This window comes from Diospyros lotus, chromosome 4 (assembly GCF_014633365.1).
Source record: "Diospyros lotus cultivar Yz01 chromosome 4, ASM1463336v1, whole genome shotgun sequence".
In the NCBI taxonomy this organism is placed as follows: Eukaryota; Viridiplantae; Streptophyta; class Magnoliopsida; order Ericales; family Ebenaceae; genus Diospyros; species Diospyros lotus.
The window spans coordinates 18,399,746-18,422,663 of NC_068341.1; the positions used below are offsets into that span (position 1 = coordinate 18,399,746).

Consider the following 22,918-nt stretch of genomic DNA (forward strand, 5'->3'; position numbering starts at 1 on the left):
TAATTATTAATTATATTTTCTAATTGGTTTTAATCTTACTTTTAAATCAAGGGTCGTATAATATATATATATATATATGATAATTTAAATAATAAAAAGACTCAAAAAAGATAGCTATCCCATGAGAATTGCTAAACTATGTTGGATGATTAAGTATTTAGGGAAAGCAATTCACATGGGAATCCAAAAGGAGGCCTCAAGTTTTCCCCTCTGAATCGTAAGGGACAATCTGTGAAGTGAGGAGTGACTGAAAAATATCTCAAGCCCACATGCCCATATTATATTCACCAACATGGCCCCACATCCCCACATGCCTCTCAAGTCTCGATTTTTACAATAATGGCCCTTATTTTGCCCAAACACAGCCTTTTAAGCAATGCTGAGCCCATTTCGAGAAATTTGTCTGTCCCTTTGGTTTGACAAAAAAATTGACTGTTTCTCATAAGGTATGGTGGAGTTTGCCCCCTTTTTTTGCCAAATAAATAAATTAGACCCCTCCCTAGAAATACTCAAATTCAAATGAATTGATTTTATATTGTATTTTTTATTTTTCTAAAATCAAACAGCTAAAAGATAATTAATTTATTTTATGTATATATTTATATGTATTTATTTTTATAGATAAAAATTAATAAAAAAACCCATCTTTTTTATGTGCAAAATCACCTCTTAGTTCAAAATTGATAAAAGAAAAAAACTCTCTGATGTGGGTTGAAGTCAAATATAAAATAAATAAATAAATTTTGACAATTTTATTGAAAAGTAATAAAAAAATGACATATAATCTCCATTTAGTTTAAATATTTTAGATTAAATTAGTAGGTATAACAAAGCTGCCTGTTAAATTATTTTAAGTTAAAAACATAAAAAAGTGAACCCCACTCCACAAAATTATTTACTTAGTTTTAACTTTTAATGTTTTAGTAATCATGAATTAATTCTTTTTATATTTATGTATGGTATGGATGTATGGATGTATGGATGTTGTATGTATGGGATGGGTATGGATGGATGATAATGGATCTGACATGACGTGCACAATCAATAGGCCTCTAAGGCGAGAGGAAAATATCATTGCCACGTATGCAGCGTAGGAACATAGAGAGAGCAGCTAAAGATCTCCTCTCTCTCTCTCGCTCTCTCCCCAATCCTTCCGCACTCTCTCTCTCTCTCTCTCTCTCTCTAGACTCTCTCCACCCAAAATCTGCAACTTCTACCAGCCTACATATTCACAAAAAATACCTCAGAGATCTGATTTTTACACTCTCATTGCGATACCCAAAAAATCACAGGAACAGATTGACAAGAAATACCAAGAAACTGGAAGGTCTGTTGTTGTAGAACAAAAATTCTCACAACGGTGAACCGGGTACTTTCTCTTTCTCCCCCCCCCCCCCCCCCCCCCCGGATTTTTGTTAGATTTTTTTTTTAATTTATGTGTATTTGGGTAGTGAAGTTGTGGGTTTGTGTTTGTAGTTGGTAAGTTGATGCTATGGCTTGTGGTGAAATTTTCTATCTCGTTCTGTTTGGCTTCTGTGGAAAATGTGGGAAAATAAGGGAAATCAAGGGTTTTATTCCTTAACTTTTTATTATTTTAGTAGATCAGAATATGAGCAACACAATTTGATTTTATCATTTTTGAACTGTTTTTATTTTCTGGGTTGACTGTTGAGTTAATCATTGTCAGAAACAAAAAGGTACAACGGGTTTTCCTCTGTTTTTATGTTTTCTCAGTAACCAACGGAGGTTCTGATGATTCAATTCATGGTTTTGTTACTTCTGTAATTTATTGACGATTATATGTTACAGGGCACGTTTTGGTTTCTGTTATTCCAAAACTAAAGCAAGTTGGTTCCTTTAGATATTTTGAATACACCAAATTTTCCGTAATTTCTTCTTGAATTTGGTTTGTTCTAATTCAATTGAAATTCTATCAATTAATTTTCCCTTTCAAATACTTAATATTCTTTTTTCTTTTTATTTCTAAGCAACCGAACTGATGCTTATTTGCTGTATTTTGTTTATTATATATTTGCAATTTTTCATGTTATTAAATGTTGTGACTATAAATTTTCTTTAAACTAAACTGGTCCTTCCTGAAATCTCTAGCAGTTGGGCGTGGATTATAACCTTTTATCCCCACCCTTTTTTAATTTGTCAATCTATTCTCTCTGTTTAATTTCATTTGTTGATTCCTTTTGTTTGATTAGTGGATAAATGTTTTATGGTGTTCCCATGATTATGTATTGATTTTGTAGAGACACTGAAACTCCTGGTAATTATATTGAAGCACATAACTGGTTGAAGATCAAACTGTCATCCGTACAAGCCTTCAATTCAGGAAGCTCTCAGTGAGAGATACAGCAGCTCATTTTTTTCATATCCATTCAGTAGATAAACTTGGCAGCTTATAGCAAATTGGTGCTCTCTTCGGCCTTGAGAATGCTGGAATACTGTTTTCTGGTCATTGATTGTGGTTGAAGCTCAAGTTTGTAGCTTCTCAGTTCATATTCAGAAGACATTTTATGGCTAGTTCGTGTGAGAGGTGGACTGATGGTCTTCAATTCTCATCGCTTTTCTGGCCTCCTCCACAAGATGCACAGCAAAGAAAGGTGTGACCGTCTCTAAACTAATGCTTGAATATAAAAGATCTATTATTTTGTTTTTTCTGAAAATATGTTGGGTTCATTTTTTCCTTCCTTTTCTTTGTCCTCCTTTTCCTGATTATTTGGCCAAACGAACTGCCTTTGTTCTTACATTGCAAACAAGCTAGAAATGACTGGTGAGCTAGAATCATGTAGTTGACTCCATATAGTAGGATAAAGGCTTGATATGCTATTGTCGCAAAAAAGCCATTGATCAACACATTATCTTGCACCAACTCAAGTTAGATGCTTTTAAGCATATGAAATACGAGCTGTGGAATTTGAGTTCTTGTGCGCAATCTTGTGTACTAGTTGTATGCAAAGCAAAATAATTGAGATAAGAATGCTGTAATGGATGTGCGGCCATATAAAAAAGGAAAAAATAAAAAATGAGATCATATGTAATAAGATCAAAATGGTGCCAATTGAAGATAAGATGAGGGGATCGCAAGTAAGATAGTTTGGACATGTGAGAAGAGGACCAATAAAAGCATTCATGAGGGGAGGGGAGCGTATCATGACGGGAGCGGATGAAATTACAAAAACAAAATTGTAGCAAAAGAGGGAGGGAAGACTAAAGAAAACTTGGTGGAAAACCTTGAGACATGACATAGGATACAATGGTCTTACAAAGGATATGACCAGTTGATGGAGATCTAGAATTTATGCAGTCGAGTCACCTAGTTAGATTAAGGCTTATGATTGTTGTTGTTGTGTAGTCAATGATGCAAGGTTAAAAGCCTATGAAAATTTGTACCATCAACTTGACACGAAATTTGGGAAAAGAAATTTTTATAATTTGGTTCGTTGAGAGTAAAATAATAATATAAAAAAGATAAAGTTAACCCTCTATCTAGTAGTTTAAACATTTAAATGAGACGGTGGTTAGGTGGTTAACTATTCAACATGGGTAATGCAAGAGCTAGAAAAACAAGGGATTTAAGCTAAATAAAGTGCATCAAGATGAAAACTAAAAGGTGCTAGTAAATTAGGGGGCAATTGAAGGAAGATGAAAGGAGTATTTTTAAAAAGCTATTCAATAAATATGGAGAAATGAATATTTTGTTAGGACATCTTGGTAATTTCAAAGAAGATAAGAACTACTTGTGATGTACATGTCCAAACAAAGTAAGCAAACTTTAAAAAAAAAAAAAAAGAGGAACAGTAAAACAGTTGGACTGGATTACATCCTAATAGAAGCTTGAAACTGAGTGAGAGAAGAAGGCATTTTATGGTTAACAAATTATTTAATGTGATCCTTAAATCAAAAGAGGATGTTTGACAAGTGGAGAAAGAGCACTCTAGCATCCATTTCAAGAATAAAGGGGATGCCCAAAGTTAATGAGCCATGTTATGTAACTTTAGGAGAGAGTGATTGAGCAAAGGTTTACTTGATTTCTTGCCTAGTAGATGAACAATGGACGCTAGCTACTTATTGAGACATCTAATAGAAAGGCCTAGAGCTAAATAAGAGGATTTGCATATGGTAGTTCATAGACTTTGAAAACACTTAGTCTATGGAGAAGTCTTATGATGAGTTTTGAATGGAGTTCAAATTGCTTATAGAGAAGTTTTTAAAGACATGTATCATCAAGTAGAAACGTGTATTAGGACTTGTAGAGGTTATATTTAGACCTTTCCAATTATAGTTTGATTACATCAAGGATCTATGTTGAGGTCTTACCTCTTTGCTATTGTGGTGGATGAATTCATAATGCACGACCAAGAGGAGCTGTCATAGTGTACACTATTTGTAGACGATATTATCTTGGTAGGTGAGACAAAAAAAAATCTAGATACTAAACTTGAACAATAAATAGATACCTCAGAATTCAAAGGCTTCAAGTTAGTGGGACAAAAAATAAACTCTTTAAGTTTAGTTAAAAAAAAAAATAGTGGGGATGACATCATGGTGAGACTTGAAAATCAAATTATTTCTAAAACAACATCAGTTTTAAACTTTTAAATATCTTGTATCAGTTGTTCAAATAGAAGGAAAGATTACTGAGGATGTTACTCAGAAAATCAATGAGATATAGGTAAAATGGGGAAGTACGTCCAACATTTTATGCTATTATAAAATCCTTTCAAAACTAAAGGAAAATTATTCAAACATTTTATGCTATTATAAAATCCTTTCAAAACTAAATGAAAATTATTCAAATGGCTATGAAACCATCTTTATTGGACAGTGCATAATGTTGGGCAGTTAAGCACCAAAATGTGCAAAAGATGTGTAATTGAGATGCGAATATTATAGAAGATGTGTGGTTATAAAAGAAAAGACAGAATCAGAAGCGAGATTATCCATAATAAAGTTGATGTGGTGCATATCAATGATAAGATACATTACCTGTGAGAAGAGTGGATGGATGGAAAGTGGTGATGGCACTGATAATTTGTTCTACAGACATGAATTGATGGTAATTATAAGTTGTATAATATTTTCTTTGGATGACTGTTACTGAATTGTTTAATGTTATCTCAAATTTTCAAATTGGTATTGAAGTCTATATTATTTCTATCCCTTTTAGTTCTCACGATGATTGATGGACCAGTTTCTTTTCTTTCTTTCCTTTTTTTTATCTTTTTCTTTTTTTCTTATCTCATTTGTAGGCTCAAATTACTGCCTATGTTGAATACTTTGGTCAGTTCACATCAGAACAATTTCCAGAGGATATAGCTGAGGTAATTTTGTTTCTTTCTCTTTTGCCGCTGGCTCTGTTATGGTCATTGCAAAAGAATTATTTCTGACTCAAATCTTTTTAGGGGTTATCTTATGTAAGTTTGCTGAATGGTCAAAATACTGGTTACATATGTAGTCAACTGATGTCTATTTTGTTACTTTTCTTTGAGCAGCTGATTCGTAATCGTTATCCGTCGAAAGAAAGACGTCTTTTTGATGATGTGCTAGGTATCAATTTACACCCATGATCCATACAAGAAGTTGTTCCTTTGAGATTTTGGGAAGCTAAATCTTCTGTGTAATTGTAAAATTTGTAGCAATCTTTGTCCTTCATCATCCAGAGCATGGGCATGCTGTCATTCTTCCAATTATTTCATGTATTATTGATGGCACACTGGAGTATGATCGTGGTAGTCCTCCATTTGCCTCTTTCATTTCTTTGGTCTGCCCAAGTAGTGAGGTAAGAGAACACCAACAAGAATTCATGTGGGCCAAAATTGGAATTCCTTACCATAATGTTGTTGAGAACCTGTTTTTTTTTTTTTTAATTACTAAACTGCAATTTGAACATCACTTTCAGAGGTTTCCCTTTCCATCTTTCCTGTAATTGCATCCTGTAACATATGGCAATTTTGAATAAATTATGCAATGTGCATCTCAATCAAACTAAGGGTTTTATCTTAATATCTTTTTTTCAGAATGAGTACTCCGAACAGTGGGCTCTGGCATGTGGAGAGATTTTAAGAATTTTGACTCATTACAATCGCCCAATATACAAGGTTGAGCGGCAGCAGAGTGAAGCAGAAAGAAGTGAGAGTGGCAGCCTTGCTACAACAAGTAGCTCCACTGCTGGGGATGCGCAACATGAGAAGAAGCCATTAAGGCCTTTATCCCCATGGATTACTGATATATTATTGGCAGCACCTCTAGGTATTAGAAGTGACTACTTTCGTTGGTAAGTCTGTTTCTTCTTTCTTGGCTTCAAATTTTCTTTCAGCTCATCTGATCTGCAATATTGCATGAATCTATCAGTTATGTGCTTTTGTAGTTGGATATTTTGTTTTATAAGTACAGTAGCCAATGCAATATGTATAATCAATGCAATATGTATAATCATTCGACGAAAATTTTGTCATGAGTATAATGCTTTGTTGTATTGCAAAGAGGATCAGATACCCATTTCCAACCTACAATACCAATGTACCATATGCATTGTGTTCATCTTTAACGCTTGTTAATACAATTGGTTCTAATGTATCTTTCCAAGCATGTGCAGTTGCCCTTATCATTCTGGATTTTTTTTTTGTCATTTTAGCGAGTATAGTACAAGTTGGACCTAAGCTACACGACCATGATTTGCAGTATGAGCAGAGTTACTGTAAATATATGTAGATAATTTTCTGTTCTGATTAATGAAGGTGACGTTTTAATCTGCTGATCTCTTGAATAAGTATATGCCTAATTTAGGAATACAAGCACTTGAGCTATGAGTTATTTGCATGGTTAGATGAGTTAGTGCAGTACATTAAAAGACAAGCTAACCAAGGCAAAGTGATTATGCAAGAAGAGGTGAACAAGGGACTTCTTATAGACCATTAGTGTTTTGTTTAATTTGAGTTTCTGCCCCGTGATGTGGGACATCTGTACAAAGTTCATACCAAGGCCATTGATAATCAGATGTGAGGTGAAAAAGGTTTGTAAAGTTTGAAGATTAATTTCTAAAAGGTAGAAAAAAGACAATTTTGTTTAGAGATCAGAAAGTTGTAGATGAGCTTGATTTTGGGAGGCAGGTGTTGGATTTTTAGATTTGATGTCAGGCCAAGTGCTACTGGCAGGTATTGAGTGCTATTTATTACAAACAAAGTTTTGGTACTAGTTGGAAGAGCCAATAGTGATTAGGATTTATGTGATAGAATTGAAGCTGAAAGAAGAGGTTTACTGAACTTCAATAAAATCCTTAGACCTGTGGCTGTGTTATTTTATTGATAAAAGAAGAGAGGAAAATATGTGCTCTAAGGTGTCAAGGTTTACATAAATTCACATCAAAATATCAGCATTTTCAAAATCTACTCCGCTGAATATCAGAGTTAGATCAATGAGGTTGCCGAAGCATTATCAGAGCTAAAGACCTAAATTAAATGGATTATGTGCAGTATAATGATAGCGATATGAAATGTGTTCATTACCATTTATTAACTTTTAGTAGTTTTTGAAGAGATGACATTAATGCTCATGACTTTGATTTTATTTGCATTTTTTTAAATTAAGAATCATGCTAGTGGTTCTGGTTCCTAGTAGTTTATGTTCTTTATAATTAATGTTGGAGAATAAAGTCATTTCTTCTATATTCATTTCCCTTCAACTTGCTGCACAAATGTGCTGGACTCGGTGTACATCTCTGGTTACATGAACCTATTTTGTTGAATTTGTTCCTCTTTCTCTTCCCCTATTCAAGATTAGTAGATATTTGACTGATTACATTGCCTAAAGCTGATACTTGAAATGTACATTTTCAAGCAAAGATTTTCTTTGTGCTTAGTTTGCATGTGAAGTGAAGGGTTTTACTTCTATTTATAACTGTGCATCTCTTGTTAGAGACTTGAACCTCAAGCAAGTTACAGCCGTCCATTGTTTTGTTTTAGCAGCATTTCATTAATAACTTTAACATATATTTGCTTGAATTGTATGTTGATGAAATGGTCATCACATACTGTCAACTGTAGGAAGGCAGTCTTAGATTATGACTTTCATATGGCTTGGAAATGTCTAATTAATGTAAGAGGACATGTTTTGGTTACTATTTCATTCCTTAAGAATTGTTTTTGACTGACTACACTATAATTCCCTTATTCCCAATGTGATGGACTTTTTCATGCATTAACAGGTGTGGTGGAGTGATGGGAAAATATGCGGCTGGAGAACTTAAACCACCTTCAGCTAGTAGTAAGTAGAGTTCCATTTTTGGAATTTCTAGACCATAATTCAATATATAGCTGTTCTCTGCAAGGTGTAATTATTAAATATCCAAAATGTTGTTGAGTCTTGGCTTCAGGTGGTCGTTGACCATCTTCTTTGACATCGAGAAGTCATATCATAGTAAATTAGTAATATATAATCTGCAATTTAATTTGGCTGTCCAGACTATTTCAACTAGATTCCAACTAAACTCAGATCTGGTGGATATTGGACAACACGGCCGTGATTGCAAGTGCTTGATAAATGATAATGTCAAAGTAATATGAGAATGCATTCAGTAAAGATCATCTGCAAACACGGTGTTTTATGTATGTTGCCCTGATTGCCCACTGAGTTGCCAGTGGTTGCACCAATCTTAACAACTATCAAAAGAAACACTCAAAATCTAAAGAAAGTTGTTAATTTCAATTAGAGGATGATATGAAACCAAAAAAAAAAAAAAACATTTGTATGAAATTTGAGTTTTTAGTTCCTTTTCAATCTATGTCACTAGCATTTAGTTGGTAATTGTGTCTTCATGGTGATCTATGTCACTAGCATTTGGTTGGTAATTGTGTCTTCATGGTGTGCGTTGTGCAGTGCAACAAATAGATGTACTAGGCTATTTCACATGCAAGCCTGTTAGAGATCCAGGAAAGCCTGTATCAATCAAGACTTCTTCTCTTACTCTTAGGCAATCAAGAGCTAGGTCAAGCGCATCTAGTTCTATTTGTTCTCCCACTCATGCCTTCTCCCTTGTGGCAACTTTCGTAGCAGTTGTAGTTTGTCGTGCCAGGCAAGCAAATAGTTAGTTTCCTTCTCGACTTGGTTTTCATTCACTATCAATTCGATATTGGTGATCTACCAATATCTTGATCAGGACCTAAGCAACTTGTGGTCCACATGACCCTTGACGCCCAGAAGTGCCGGTCTCCTCTACTTGGAGAAAAGCCCATACTCATAACCCGATTTGATCGAAATATCTGAAGAAAGTTTTCTTATTCACATAGGCCACTCATAAGTTTTGTCAAAGACTCCTCTCATTCTGTCTTTCTTTTATTTGGGTTCCTACATTCTAAACAAGCCTGCAAGCCTATCTTATGGTCCATAGATCATAGTGAGAACACTTTCTAAAAATAATCGAGACTTTTCCTATTCCTAGGAGAAAGAAACTGTCTTGTACTGGGCTTGAACATTATTGAAAATAGAATCTAGTAAGAGTTGTCTCTTCTTAGTAACTGCATCTTGAATAATTACTACCTGTTCACAGCTTAGAGCAGGTTACCACGCAATTTGTTGAATTGGCTTCACTGAGGGGTTTTTTTTTTTTTTCTTCTGGTTCTTGTATTAAGGTTTCAGGGGATAGAAACTGTGAACTTAGACTGGTCCCTCTATGCCCCCTTATGCTGGAGATGTAGCTTTTTTGGCACTCACTAACAGTATACTCTATAAAAACCTTAATCCCAGTAGGTCAGCTACATGAATTCTAGATCTTCAACCATTTTTATCCATGTCCATATCCTACTCTAGAAGTGTGTGTGTGTGTGTGTGTGTATATGATATTACTATCATTGTTTCATAGAGGAAGATATTTTTGGTAGATGGTACATTTCCTCTTAAAGGTATATGGTTCTCTTTTATGTATAGTTGGTTATCAGGTTGTACGAAGCCAACCTAGACCAACATTGAGATTTTGTACAGTTTTCTGAGTATCCTTTAATAGTTTCTGTTTGTGCTAATCCACTCTTTTGTACATAGGAAATAATAGCTAATCCCCCTTGGCACCTTTCTAATAGCTACTTTTACTTATAAGAAGAAAAAAAAATACCTTGTGAAAGTTTAAATATGAGTAATAATAGTTAAATCCTTTAAACAAAATCCTTGTTTTTGTAATCTTCTTAGATTATTCTTTTTCTTTGCCTAAATCTTGATTCTTTTTTATCACAACCTTAACGACCAAACCTTATGTTGTACAACTAGATAATAATTGATGCACTGGAATTTGATGCTGTTGTTTTAATCTGGTAATGCAATTGCTGCAGTGACTTTTCTTATGTTAGGGTAACACATGTAAAAGACTAATGTGCAAGTAAGTTTCTCATGCTTAAAGGAGAATACTACAACAACAAAAACCAGAACCACAAACCTTGCTCCCACTAGGTGTGGTTTGCTACATGAATTCTGGACCGCCAACCTTCTTTATCCATGGCCATATCCTCTATAAGGCCATTATAGCCGTCATGTTTAATGGTTTTCCACCAAGTTTCTTTGATCTTCCTCGCCCTCTATTACTACAAATTTCCTCCATTTCATCCATTTGCATCACAAGTGCTTCTATTAGTCTTTTTCTCACATGTCCAAACCACCTTAGTTGTGACTCCCGAATCATATCTTCAATACTACCACTCTAACCTTATGAAGTATGAGCTTGTTTTTTATTTTGTTTTTTCTATATCCTGCTCAAAGGAAAATAACTTCCTAATTAAATACTGTAGGTTTGAGGAGTAGATTAGTGAAGGAGGAAGAATCTTATTATCCCTAACTAGGGATAATCACAATATATATATATATATACATAACAACAAAAGGGCTACATACGTACATTTACAATAAAGTAATTCTGAATATAGAGAAATTCCTAAATTCTCTTAACACTCCCCCTCAAGCTGGAGCATAATTATCATGCATGCCCAGCTTGGAACAGATAACACTCATTTTAGTTCCATTCAACGACTTAGTAAAAACATCAGCTAGTTGATCTTCAGTTCTCACATAACATGTATCAGTAACCTTTTATTGGAGTTCTCTTGAATGAATTAAGAATCCACCTCAATATGTTTGCTACGCCCATGAAATACCAGAATAGATGCAATGTGAATAACAACTTGACTGTCACACCAAAACTTCATAGGAACTGACCTGCTGAATCCCAATTCTTTAAGTAGTTGATGAATCCACATTAATTCCCAAGTCAATTTGGCCATCACCCTATATTTTGATTCCGCACTACATTACCAACCACAGACTGCTACTTGCTCTTCCATGATACCAGATTTCCCCCAACAAACACACAAAAACCAGTAGTGGACTTCCTCTCTAATGGAGATGCAACCCAATCAGCATATGAGAAACCCTCTATTTTGAGATGATCTCAATCACAATAGAGAATACCATGACCAAGGTCCATTTGAGGTAACACTCAGTCCTCATAGTTGTTTCACAACGAGTACATAAACTGACTTAATACACTATCAAAGAAGCAATATCTGGACAGAAGAAATACCTTCAACTTCTCAGTGCCTGAGTTGTCACTCCCTGTGATAACAATGTCATCAACATAAATAACCAAGAGTATGCATCCAGAAATAGAATGTCTATATAACACTGAGTGGTCACTACATGAATGTTGGAGATCAAACTCTTGAACCATTTCACCTAATTGCCCAAACTAAGCACATGGAGATTGTTTCAACCCCGTACAAAGACCTGCACAGTCTCCAAACATAACTAGACTCCCCCTGAGCAACAAATCTGGGTAATTGCTCCATGTAAACCTCTTCATGGAGACCACCATGAAGAAATGCATTCTTCATGTCTCACTGATGAAGAGACCAATGATGGGAAGTGCAAAGGGAGATAAGTAAATGAACTGATGCAGGTTTAGCTATAGGAGAAAAAGTATCAGAATAATCAATATCATAAACCTGAGCATAACCTTTAGCCACAAGTTGAGCTTTGAGCTGATCTAGGGTGCCATCGACATTCAATTTGACTGCATACACCCACCAATACATAATAGCTGTTTTACTAGGGGCAAGAGGAACTAAATCCCATGTAGAATTATGCTAGAGAGCTGTCATTTCCTCTATTGTCATCCACCAATCAGGATGTTCTACTGCCTCACTAATAGATTGTGGGATGGAATAGCGATCAAGAGAAGACAAGAAAGAACTCAAACAAGTTGACAAGCCAGAGTAAGTGACAAAATTAGAGATGGGATATTTAGGAGGGGAAAGTGTGTTTACCTTTATGAAGAGCAATTGGAACACAAGGTCTGACTTGATAGGTAAGAGGGTGTAGAATCTGCATATGGAGAAGCAGTCTCAGTAGATAAGAATCTGGGGAACCAGCAGGAACCACAGAAATCTTAGGGCAGTGACTGTGAACCTGAGTAATTGGGGGGGATGCATCACATTCACATAAACTGATGAATCTGAATGGAATGAGGGAACAAGGGAAGAAACATAAAGTACGATGAAATCATCAGCAGAATCTGTAGGAAAGAGGACCCAGAACACATCAGATAAAAAGGAGAGGACTCAAAAAATGTCATGTCAAATGATATTAAGTATCAATTTAGCCCAGGCGAGAAACATTTGTAGTCCTTTTGAGAACAAGAATAAGCTAGAAAAACACAGTTCATTGATTGACTTGGGATCAAGCTTATTGACACTTGGACGCACATCATGAACAAAACACACACATCCAAAGATTTTAGGAGTGACATGAAAGAGAGAAGGAAATAGAATGGAGTGTGGAGTTTCACCTTCAAAAAAGAAGAAAGCATAAGATTAATCAAATAACAACCAGTTTAGACAGCATTGACCCAATAAATTCTAGGAACATGCATTTGAAAAAATGAAGCTCTTATCCCTTCAAGGAAGTGTCAATTTTTCCTTTCAGCAACACCATTTTGTTAGGGTGTGGTAAGACCAGAGAATTGATGCAACGTGCCATGTTTACTCTTGACCCATTCCCTCTTGTGTGGCTAGACTTCACTGCGTAACTGATCCAAACATGTGAAACTATTTAAATATTGGGTCAATAGTGAGATTTGAACTTGGGAGGACCTTTCCCTACTCTAATACCATGTTTAGTCATGAAGGTGGAAAAAGAAATAGAAAAATACTCTTCTGCATTGTCACTGCAAAGGACACAAATAGGTGCCCCAAATTGTGTTTGTATATTGGCACAAAAAGCAGAAAAGATATCAAACAATTCGGAATGAGTTTTCATTAAATATAACCATGTTTTTCAAGAATAATCATAGTCTCACAATTTAATGAAGACATTGAACCTAAACTAGGACATAACTGGTGCAACCTGACAAAGAGGGATGCGCTGAATGACAATGAAGCTGAAGAGGTGATACTGAAGAAATACCAGAGCAGGCCACTAAAGTAATACTCTCACTGTCAAGGAGGTACAGTCCACCAGATTCTTGACCTTTACCAATAATCGTCTTCGTTAATTGATCCTGAAACAAACAATGATTAGGAAAAAATGAGACAGAGCATTGGAGATCACGAGTAAGTTTGGAAAAGACAAGAAGGTGAATGGAAATTTAAGAAGATATAAGACAGAAGAAAACAGTGAAAGAGAAGCGATCAAATGAGCTTGACCACTACCACACACTAAGGTCGAGTACCAATTTGCTAGATGACACTAGGTAATGTGGAAGATGCAATGAAAGAAGTCAAAATACCCGTGCAGTCTTTGGATCAGATGCACCAGAATCCATGACCCATGTGCCCTGAGACAAGGTTATGCAAGCAGTAGGTATACCTGTCTGGACAAGAGTGGCAATGGAAGGAGCAACTAACTGTTGGGAGATCTGAAATTGAATGTATTGGGCATTTTCATCATTGGTTATGGTGATAGTCTTACTTTCAGCATGTGGTTGTGATTGGGAAGGCCAGTCATTGTAATAGACTACATTAGCAAACTTATTAGGAGGTTTACCATATGGTTTCCAACAATTAACACTGTAGATGCCTTGGTTCACCACAGTGGTAACAGATATTTTACCAGGACCACCACTACTTCCACCATCACACCTAGTTCGTCCACCACCCCAATTTTTATGATTAGGGGCATCACCAATCCTCTAAGTCTGAGGTGCATGACTCACTAAGGCAGACATGTCAATCATCCCACTATCTTTAACTGGATTCCTAGAATGTTTCTGAACACGAACAAATGTATCAGACAGAGTAGCAATCTCTGCACCTCACAGGATCTAGGGTGAGCTGTTTCAAATTCACCCCTCAAACCTCAAGAAATATCATCACTGCTGGTTGGTTCTTGCTGGGCTTCCATTTTCTGAATATCTAAGGTATAGGCACAAGCAACTTCCACTCCTCATACAAATGTCTAAAATCAGCATAGTATTGTGATACTGTCCTATCCTTTTGTTCAATTTTGAGAAACTAATGTTTGATCAAAGGTAAGAGATAAATTATCTTTCCCAGAATAAAGCTCGCTGAAGTAATCCTGCAATTTCATGACAGTGTCTATATGGGTTACAGGAGTACACTCAAATAAGAGGTGCAAGCGTATCCATGATTTGACTGTGAATACATGCACCTGCTTTACCCATGGAGTTTTCTCCTTACTCTTTATACCCTTTGAGGTTTTCTCAGATGATCCTCTTTTTCATGTCCAATAAGACTATTCTCAATCATTTTCCTCCATTGTTGATAATTATGACCTTGGTTAACTTTTGTCTTTCCTGAGATTATCTCAGGAATCATTGATTTTGAATCAGATGACAGTTTTAACTCACTACCACAAATAATCAGTGTACTCAAGAAATCAGAAATCAGGGTGCAAAACAGTCCAACAGCGGAATTTGAAAAAGAGCAACAAGAAATCAATGCTTGTGAAGCCTGGCCACACTTGATGTGACATGTTGAAAGTAAAAATGATAATATGAAAAGATAAGTTAACTCTCTGTCTACTAGTTTAAGCTTTTAGATGAAATGGTGGTTAACAATTTAACACATACTATAAGTTTGTTATGAATATGATTATTAATTAAAAAGAAGAAACTTGTTAGGATAAAAAGATTATGGCAGTATCTGGAATAATTTTCTAAACCCACTTTGCTACAGCAGGCTTTGAGGAAAAGGCATAAAGCAAAGAGAAATAAATCTAAGCAACTGAGTCATTAGCCAGCACACTGGCTATGTGCCAGTGTATAAGCTTTTTAGGTTTTTCTGACAATAAATTGCATTAACACTACCAACACTAAAATGCCAGAGTTTTTTCTTTCTTTGTTATGCATTGCTGCTGGACATACCTTTTTTTCTGTTAATATTAGCACAAATTCTGGACTTGCTATTTTTTCCAGAAACTATAGATGCCATCACTCTCTTGAGGAAAGTTCAGCATACATCCATATTACTTTGATTGTATTTTGTTAGTAGATGTTAACGAGGATCCTCCATGTTTGTTTGAATGTTGGAACCAGTATTTGTTTCCTTTGTTTTTGGCTGTTGCCTTTGACAGTAATAATACATATGGTCTTTCTTGCTGTTACAAGTTTCTGTCTTGTTTATGTTATTTATTTTCAACAACTAGCTTTTAATGCTAAGACTATAGATTCAGCTCCGTCTTGGTCTTCTTCACAGGCTATTAACACTGATGAATTTTTTTGTAAAATCTTCTTTTACTTTTTAATTTCGTTGGAGATTTATCACCTGTAGACATTGTATGGTGATCTTTTTGTTTACACCTAGTTTAAATGGGTGCCCCTTTTTGACACTTTTCTGATATAAATTGCTTATTTTCGACAAAAACTCTTTTTTGTCAATCAACGCAAGTTGATAGAGAATAATAGTTCGAAGTTTTGTTGTCTATGTATTATGCTTCTTAATGCTTTGGTTCTCCAACAATGCTGGTTTAATCCTGAGGCTGGGTATATTCAGTATAGAGCTCATTGTACTTGCTTTATCCTGACATTGAGACCCTATTTGCACCTCATACTATGTTTGACTTCTTTATTATTAATACAAAGCTGATATAAATTTTTACAGTTCAAAACAAAATAAACTACTAATTAATTGAGTTTTGTTTGTTCTTCTTAATTCAGCATCTCGTGGGTCAGGGAAGCATCCACAGCTCATGCCATCAACTCCAAGGTGGGCTGTTGCCAATGGAGCTGGTGTTATACTAAGCGTTTGTGACGAGGAAGTTGCTCGTTATGAGACTGCTACTTTAACTGCAGCTGCTGTTCCTGCACTTCTGCTTCCTCCTCCAACAACAGCTATGGATGAACATCTTGTTGCAGGGCTACCTGCTCTTGAGCCATATGCACGTTTATTTCATCGGTAAATTTCCAGCCTCTCACTTCAATCTACTCTAATGTACTTGAGAATAGTACTGAAGTTTGTCTTTGTTCGGGCTTAGCTATTATGCAATTGCAACGCCAAGTGCCACCCAAAGGCTTCTTCTTGGGCTTCTAGAAGCACCACCATCATGGGCTCCTGATGCACTTGATGCTGCTGTACAACTTGTGGAACTTCTTAGAGCAGCTGAAGAACATGCTTCTGGCATGAGGGTGAGTTGGATCATCTTGACTTCACCTGCTTACTCTGCACTGCATTACTACTGGGAAATGTGTAAACTAGGAACATTGGTACCAAAGTGTCCAATTGAATCTATTTAATTTCACATTTTACATCTTGGTTTTAAATTTCATTTGTAGTAGGAAACTCTGAGTTCATTCACTTAATTTGGCCAGGCATCTCAGTTGCATTTCCATGGTAATAACCTAAGTTGGTGCTGCATGTCAATAAGTTACATGTGCATTAGATGTATTGTTCATGCGAATGAGTATGTAGTGACACAAATGAACAAGTTATGTAGCTCTATACATAAAAAGGTAGGTAGACAACAATATTTATAAACTCAAAAAGATGATGTCAAAGGAAGACCTGGTCTCTGGAAGTAGTGTCATCAGATAGTTCAGTTTGGCTCCACTCTGATAAATTTATTCTCTAATCTTGTTGGATGAATTTAGAAAAATATAGAACTTTAGAATAACCAAAATCCTAATGTCATTAAAATTTTCTGATCACCTGGTGGTTCTTGATCTTTCATTTGATTGGAAGATGCAGGAATTATTAGAGCCCATTTGGTTATGGTTTCAAAAAGTGTTTTATGGTTTTGGGTTCACATAACTCAGGAAATTTTGTTTGTTAATCTAGTTTTGAAAACTTCTTTTCAAAAAATGTATCCTACAACATCCCAATTTTAGAAAATAACAAAAAGATATTTTTGCTGGTTCCAAAATTTGTTATCCTATAACCAGCAAAAACAAAAAAATCCTATAATAAATGAAACCACATGAAAATAAAGGTATTTTTTGAAAGCAATGAAAATAAAGAAAATTAGGACACAGAAACCAGGCCCTTAAATTCCTAAATGTTTCACTAGAGAAAGATTTATGAACTTCATCTTAGTAATTTTTCCTAAGAAAATCATTTAGTGACTATTCACTTAGGTAGCGTTTGTTAACCAAGATATAGACCAAAAAACGTAGGATATGGAAAGCATTATGGACAAAAGTGTTTTCCATTGTGTTTGTTAAATTTTCTACAAAGAAATCACATGACTTTTTATCTTGAATTTTCAAGATAAATTTATCCCCTCCCCCTCTTCGGATAACTTATCTTGAACTTTACAAATAAGTTATCTTGATAGAGTCTTATCTTACTAATTTTAACAAATACTACCTTAGTATAAACATTCACATTTGAACAATAAAAGATTTTGTATGGTTAAGCAAGATTACTAGTCCTTCAACTAAGCTCAGATGGAGAAGTAATAAGGAAGCAAAAAAATGGAAAAGTGTTTCAGAATTTTTTCATGTGGTAAAGGAAGATTCTGTTTATAACTAAAAAATATCAAAAAGAGAAGATTGCCATTAATGGGGAAAATCTTATACAAAAGGAAAATAAACAAACAAAAGAAGACTTGCTGGTCTATAGGTAAATAAAGGTTCTCTAAGAACTGCATTATAAACAAAACATGCAGTCCTCCATCAACCATAAAAACAGGGAAATAGGATTCTTCACTCTCTTTTAACTATTAGTAAGGATCTACCCTATAGAAAGAAATTACTATTCCACGCAGACCACAGATTCCACATTGAACAAGTTGTATGAAAGGAGGACAAGTTGTAGAGGCTTCATGATGTCCAAGTGTAAGAGTAAATTAAAAAGCTCATTGATAGTGCAAAATTTTAGTTTAGATCCAGATCCAACTAACTGAAAGGTATATTAAGAGCTAATTTTTCACTAATTGATATGGTTAAAAACTAGCCAGAAAAATGTGGTGAATAAGCTAGGGTTCATCTTCATTTCCTATACAGTACTGAATTAGTTTTCTTAATTCAATAATTGCTTCCTGTAAATTGTGTGGCTAATCATTTTGTTCTTCATGTAGCTTCCAAGAAACTGGATGCATTTGCATTTCTTGCGTGCAATTGGGACTGCAATGTCAATGAGAGCAGGCATAGCTGCAGATACTGCCGCAGCATTGCTTTTTCGCCTGCTTTCACAGCCTGCTTTGCTTTTTCCTCCACTTAGGCAAGTTGAAGGTGTTGAAGTTCAACATGAACCTCTTGGTGGTTATATTTCATGCTACAAGAAGCAGGTACTAGGCATCAATCATTATTTTAATTACTTTTCATTCAGTTTCTTGCTGCTACTAAGGAACATATCTTCTAAGTGATGCTTTTGAATTTGGATTCCTCTGTAATAAGATTGCTTACAGATATTAACTTAATTGCATACAATTTTTTTTTTATCAGATTGAAGCACCTGCTGCTGAAGCAACAATTGAGGCCACTGCTCAGGGGATTGCATCAATGCTTTGTGCACATGGGCCTGAGGTTGAATGGAGAATATGCACCATATGGGAAGCTGCTTATGGTCTGATTCCATTAAGTTCTTCAGCTGTTGACCTTCCTGAAATCATAGTTGCAACCCCCTTGCAGCCTCCCATGCTCTCATGGAATTTATACATACCTCTTCTTAAGGTACTTGAGTATCTTCCTCGTGGAAGTCCATCTGAAGCATGTCTCATGAAAATTTTTGTTGCAACTGTTGAAGCAATTCTTCAAAGAACATTTCCACCTGAGTCCTCCAGGGAAGAAATCAGGAAAACAAGATACTATTTTGGTGTTGGGTCTGCCTCCAAGAATCTTGCCGTGGCAGAGTTGCGTACAATGGTGCACTCACTATTTCTAGAATCATGTGCCTCTGTGGAGCTTGCTTCACGCTTGCTTTTTGTTGTAATAACTGTGTGTGTCAGCCATGAAGCTCAGCCCTGTGGCAGCAAAAGGCCTAGAGGAGAATATAATTACCCTCCTGAAGAAATCAGTGGGGACTTGCAATTGGTGCCTACCAACCGGAGAGATTTGAGAATTAGGAGAACTAAAAAACAGGGCCCTGTAGCTGCATTTGATTCTTATGTTCTAGCCGCTGTCTGTGCTCTTGCCTGTGAACTACAAATGTTCCCTTTGATTTCAAGAGGGAGTAATCATTCAGATTTCAAAGATGTGCAGGATGTAGCAAAGCCTGCAAAGATAAATGGGTCTTCTGATGAATTCCAGAGCAGTGTTGACTCTGCTGTTCGGCATACTCACAGAATATTGGCAATTTTGGAGGCACTTTTTTCTCTGAAACCATCTTCGGTCGGCACCACGTGGAGCTACAGTTCAAATGAGATAGTTGCTGCAGCTATGGTTGCAGCTCATATCTCTGACCTATTCAGGCGTTCAAAAGCTTGCATGCATGCTCTCTCTGTGCTGATGCGTTGCAAGTGGGATCATGAAATTCACTCCAGGGCATCTTCACTATATAACCTTATTGATATTCACAGTAAAGCTGTTGCATCTATAGTCAACAAAGCAGAGCCACTTGAAGCAAATTTGATGCATGGACCTGTTTGGAAAGATAGCACTGCCTGTCTTGATGGCAGAAACCAAAACAAGCGTGCTAATACTAGGCTGGAGCCATCCTCTGTACAGTGCATTAATTCAGAAGAATCAGGAACTTCACTTAAGAGTGAGAAAGTTTCACCTTCAGCTGAAGGCACTGGAAATCTTTCATGCAAAGGGATTGCAAGTTTCCCACTAGATGCTTCAGACCTAGCCAACTTCCTCACAATGGATAGGCATATAGGATTTAATTGCAGTGCACAAGTTCTTCTGAGATCGATACTGGCTGAGAAGCAAGAATTATGTTTTTCTGTTGTTTCGTTGCTCTGGTACAAATTGATTGCAGCACCTGAGACACAACCTAGTGCAGAAAGCACTTCTGCCCAACAAGGATGGAGACAGGTAATGTGTAATAACTCAATTCTGGTACATGATAGCCATTAGATATGTCACCGTGTATCATGTTTAGAAGAAGGAATCCCTTTACTGAGGACAAAAATGAAAATGTCACGAGTTATCTCTACATGTTCAATCTTGTGTTTTGCTACCTGCATACAATTAAAACACCCCTTACCTGGTGGCTTTGCATGTGTGAGTGAATTGAGAATGTGGGTTGCAAACCAAGTTAGTGAAGAATCATGTTCTCTCTCTCAATAAAGTGTGAATTGCTTTATGATTCATCTGATTTTTAGTGTAGGAATATTTACAGCCCCTACCCAGCGTGCAAGCATATGTTGTAAGGGTTAACGAAAATCACTTTTTCTATGCCACTTATGCTAGCAGAAACATCCCATGGAAGATCAAGCATATGAAAACTTCAAATTTCTGCCACTTCAACAATGTACTTTAACTAAAGGGAAATCCAACATGATGTGGCATGCTTCTTACTTGTTTTTGGTGAACTAACATTTAAATAGAATGCCCGCACATTCCACCTTGAAGTTGAATATTTCATGATAGATAACTGACTGACATCTCTTGGTTGTATTCTTCTTTCGTTTTTCACTATCCAAACATTTATTTGTATGACATGGGCCTGTGGGTGGTAGACAAAACTTCATGCTAGTTCAGCAAGTTCAGTTAGAGGATAAAATGTATTTGGTTAAAGAACAATGTTTCATTTGATCTACTTGTGTTTATGTATGTCAAAACGTAAGCAGTTGACTAATTTGAATGTGTAGGTGGTTGATGCATTATGCAATGTCGTATCAGCAACACCAATGAAAGCTGCAACAGCTGTTGTTCTTCAGGTCCAGATTTTGTTCATCTTATCTCTTCTTTTTTTGCTTTGTTTTTTCCTAAGCCGAAGGATCGACTTCACTTTTTCAGTCATTTAATGTCACTTATTTATGCTAGACTTGAAAATGATTAATAAATGTGAGTTTCCATTATTTAACTGCAAAATTATATAGAAACCAACTGTTTTTTTAAATTGCCTGATTTTGGTAGGTCTGCTACCTAGCAAGTTTCTAAGTTAAATTGTGCAAATACCATTTGTTTAGTCACTTTTCTGGCTTGCATGATTTGTCAGGCGGAAAGGGAATTGCAGCCATGGATTGCAAAAGATGACGATCAAGGACAAAAGATGTGGAGAATCAACCAACGAATAGTGAAACTGATTGTGGAGTTAATGAGAAACCATGATACCCCAGAATCGTTGGTAATTTTGGCTAGTGCTTCGGATCTTCTTCTGCGTGCTACAGATGGGATGCTAGTGGATGGAGAAGCATGCACTTTACCGCAGCTGGAGGTAAAATATGTTTTATTTATTTATTATTATTATTATTATCAAGAGTTAAAAGTCAAATCTGAGTTTTATGATATCTGTCCCTTTCAAATAATAATGTGATGTGAAATTGAAAAAACTAGTCTTAACATCATATGTGACATTCCAACACCTTCAGAGCGAATAAATATTTATACTAAAAATGTGAAATGTGCAGCTACTGGAAGCAACAGCCAGAGCAATTCAACCAGTTCTTGAGTGGGGTGAATCGGGAGTGGGAGTTGCAGACGGCCTTTCAAACCTACTAAAGGTACTTAAATACCCCCACTGGAGATGTTAATGTCATGTAGCATCAAGTAGTATAGAATTAGTGAATCTGCATGTACTAGATGCCATCGCGAAGCCCTTCACGTTTGGGGGCAAGGATTGCACATTTTTAGGCTTGAACACATTCTACCAACTGTTTTTTTTATTTTTTATAATCTGCTTTATGAAGTTTAATTCTTTTAAGTATATATTTATAAACTGCAAAGCATGTAGTGATGTGATTTTACCTTCATGAACGCATGCAGTGCCGTGTTCCAGCTACAGTCCGATGCCTCTCTCATCCGAGTGCTCATGTCCGTGCTCTCAGCACATCAGTTCTTCGTGACATCCTGCATACAGGTTCAATAAAATCTAGCCCGAAACCAGTAGTAGACATAAACGGCATACATGATGCCGCTTGCCAGTACCTAGTGGCAGGCACCATTGATTGGCAAGCCGACATTGAGAAGTGTCTAACATGGGAAGCTCATCGCAGACTTGCAACCGGGATGCCTAGAGAATTTCTGGACGTTGCTGCTAAGGAGTTGGGATGTACTATATCTCTTTGACATTTCTAGCATTTGGGAGTGTATTTTAGTTCACTTGCATATTCAATTACCAAGTGAGGACTACTCATAAGAAAAGGAAACTGATTTGCTTGGAGCATACAACAGGTAGACCAGGGAAGTTCTTGTAGTAGAATCTGATTTGGGAAGAAATTACTGGGGTTGTATAGTGAGGTCGTAGACGGCGACGAAAACGATCTTTTCCATGAATAGGGATGATGATTATGTGATGCTCAGATCTAATCTGGTCAACTAACTTGTGCTGGATTTCAATGGATTCCATTTCCAACCAGACCAGGTTGCCCC

The 22,918-nt window shown here is 36.1% G+C and overlaps 2 protein-coding genes across 12 annotated transcripts in view; one reads left to right on the top strand and one right to left on the bottom strand.

The window, feature by feature from the left end:
* The first annotated feature begins 1,104 nt into the window (after positions 1 to 1,104).
* LOC127800074 (protein GIGANTEA) lies at positions 1,105 to 22,904 on the top strand. Of its 2 annotated transcripts, none has more exons than XM_052334480.1 (15): positions 1,105 to 1,369; positions 2,259 to 2,612; positions 5,262 to 5,333; positions 5,505 to 5,559; positions 5,649 to 5,791; positions 6,030 to 6,286; positions 8,216 to 8,274; positions 16,160 to 16,397; positions 16,477 to 16,627; positions 18,517 to 18,726; positions 18,884 to 20,416; positions 21,196 to 21,264; positions 21,546 to 21,764; positions 21,958 to 22,050; positions 22,313 to 22,904. In XM_052334480.1, exons 2-15 carry the CDS (start codon positions 2,526 to 2,528, stop codon positions 22,613 to 22,615), a joined length of 3,489 nt encoding a protein of 1,162 aa, XP_052190440.1. In that variant the 5' UTR covers positions 1,105 to 1,369; positions 2,259 to 2,525; the 3' UTR covers positions 22,616 to 22,904. The 2 variants fall into 2 exon arrangements, with proteins under 2 accessions (XP_052190440.1, XP_052190442.1); XM_052334482.1 differs by having other exon boundaries at positions 2,291 to 2,612.
* Positions 3,043 to 22,918, bottom strand: part of LOC127800075 (UDP-rhamnose/UDP-galactose transporter 6-like) — a 30,031-nt gene continuing 10,155 nt past the window's right edge. Inside the window, exons 7-11 of one of the 10 annotated variants that reach the window (XM_052334484.1) lie at positions 13,390 to 13,543; positions 12,454 to 12,559; positions 12,312 to 12,369; positions 11,570 to 11,601; positions 3,043 to 6,338 (exon numbers count right to left, since the gene is read on the bottom strand). In XM_052334484.1, coding sequence (XP_052190444.1) covers positions 11,572 to 11,601; positions 12,312 to 12,369; positions 12,454 to 12,559; positions 13,390 to 13,543 — 348 coding nt within the window. In that variant the 3' untranslated portion in view covers positions 3,043 to 6,338; positions 11,570 to 11,571. Of the gene's footprint in view, positions 6,339 to 11,205; positions 12,370 to 12,453; positions 12,560 to 13,389; positions 13,544 to 16,800; positions 16,852 to 19,387; positions 20,501 to 22,918 lie in introns of those variants that run through there. The other 9 variants (XR_008022718.1, XR_008022717.1, XM_052334485.1 and 6 more) reach the window with 9 other exon arrangements.

Bases quoted from the DNA above. Each gene is read 5' to 3' on its own strand.
- LOC127800074 (XM_052334480.1), top strand. From the start codon at position 2,526: ATGGCTAGTTCGTGTGAGAGGTGGACTGATGGTCTTCAATTCTCATCG. The intron at 6,287-8,215 runs GTAAGTCTGTTT...ATGCATTAACAG, and splicing joins AGAAGTGACTACTTTCGTTG to GTGTGGTGGAGTGATGGGAA. The intron at 16,398-16,476 runs GTAAATTTCCAG...GTTCGGGCTTAG, and splicing joins TATGCACGTTTATTTCATCG to CTATTATGCAATTGCAACGC.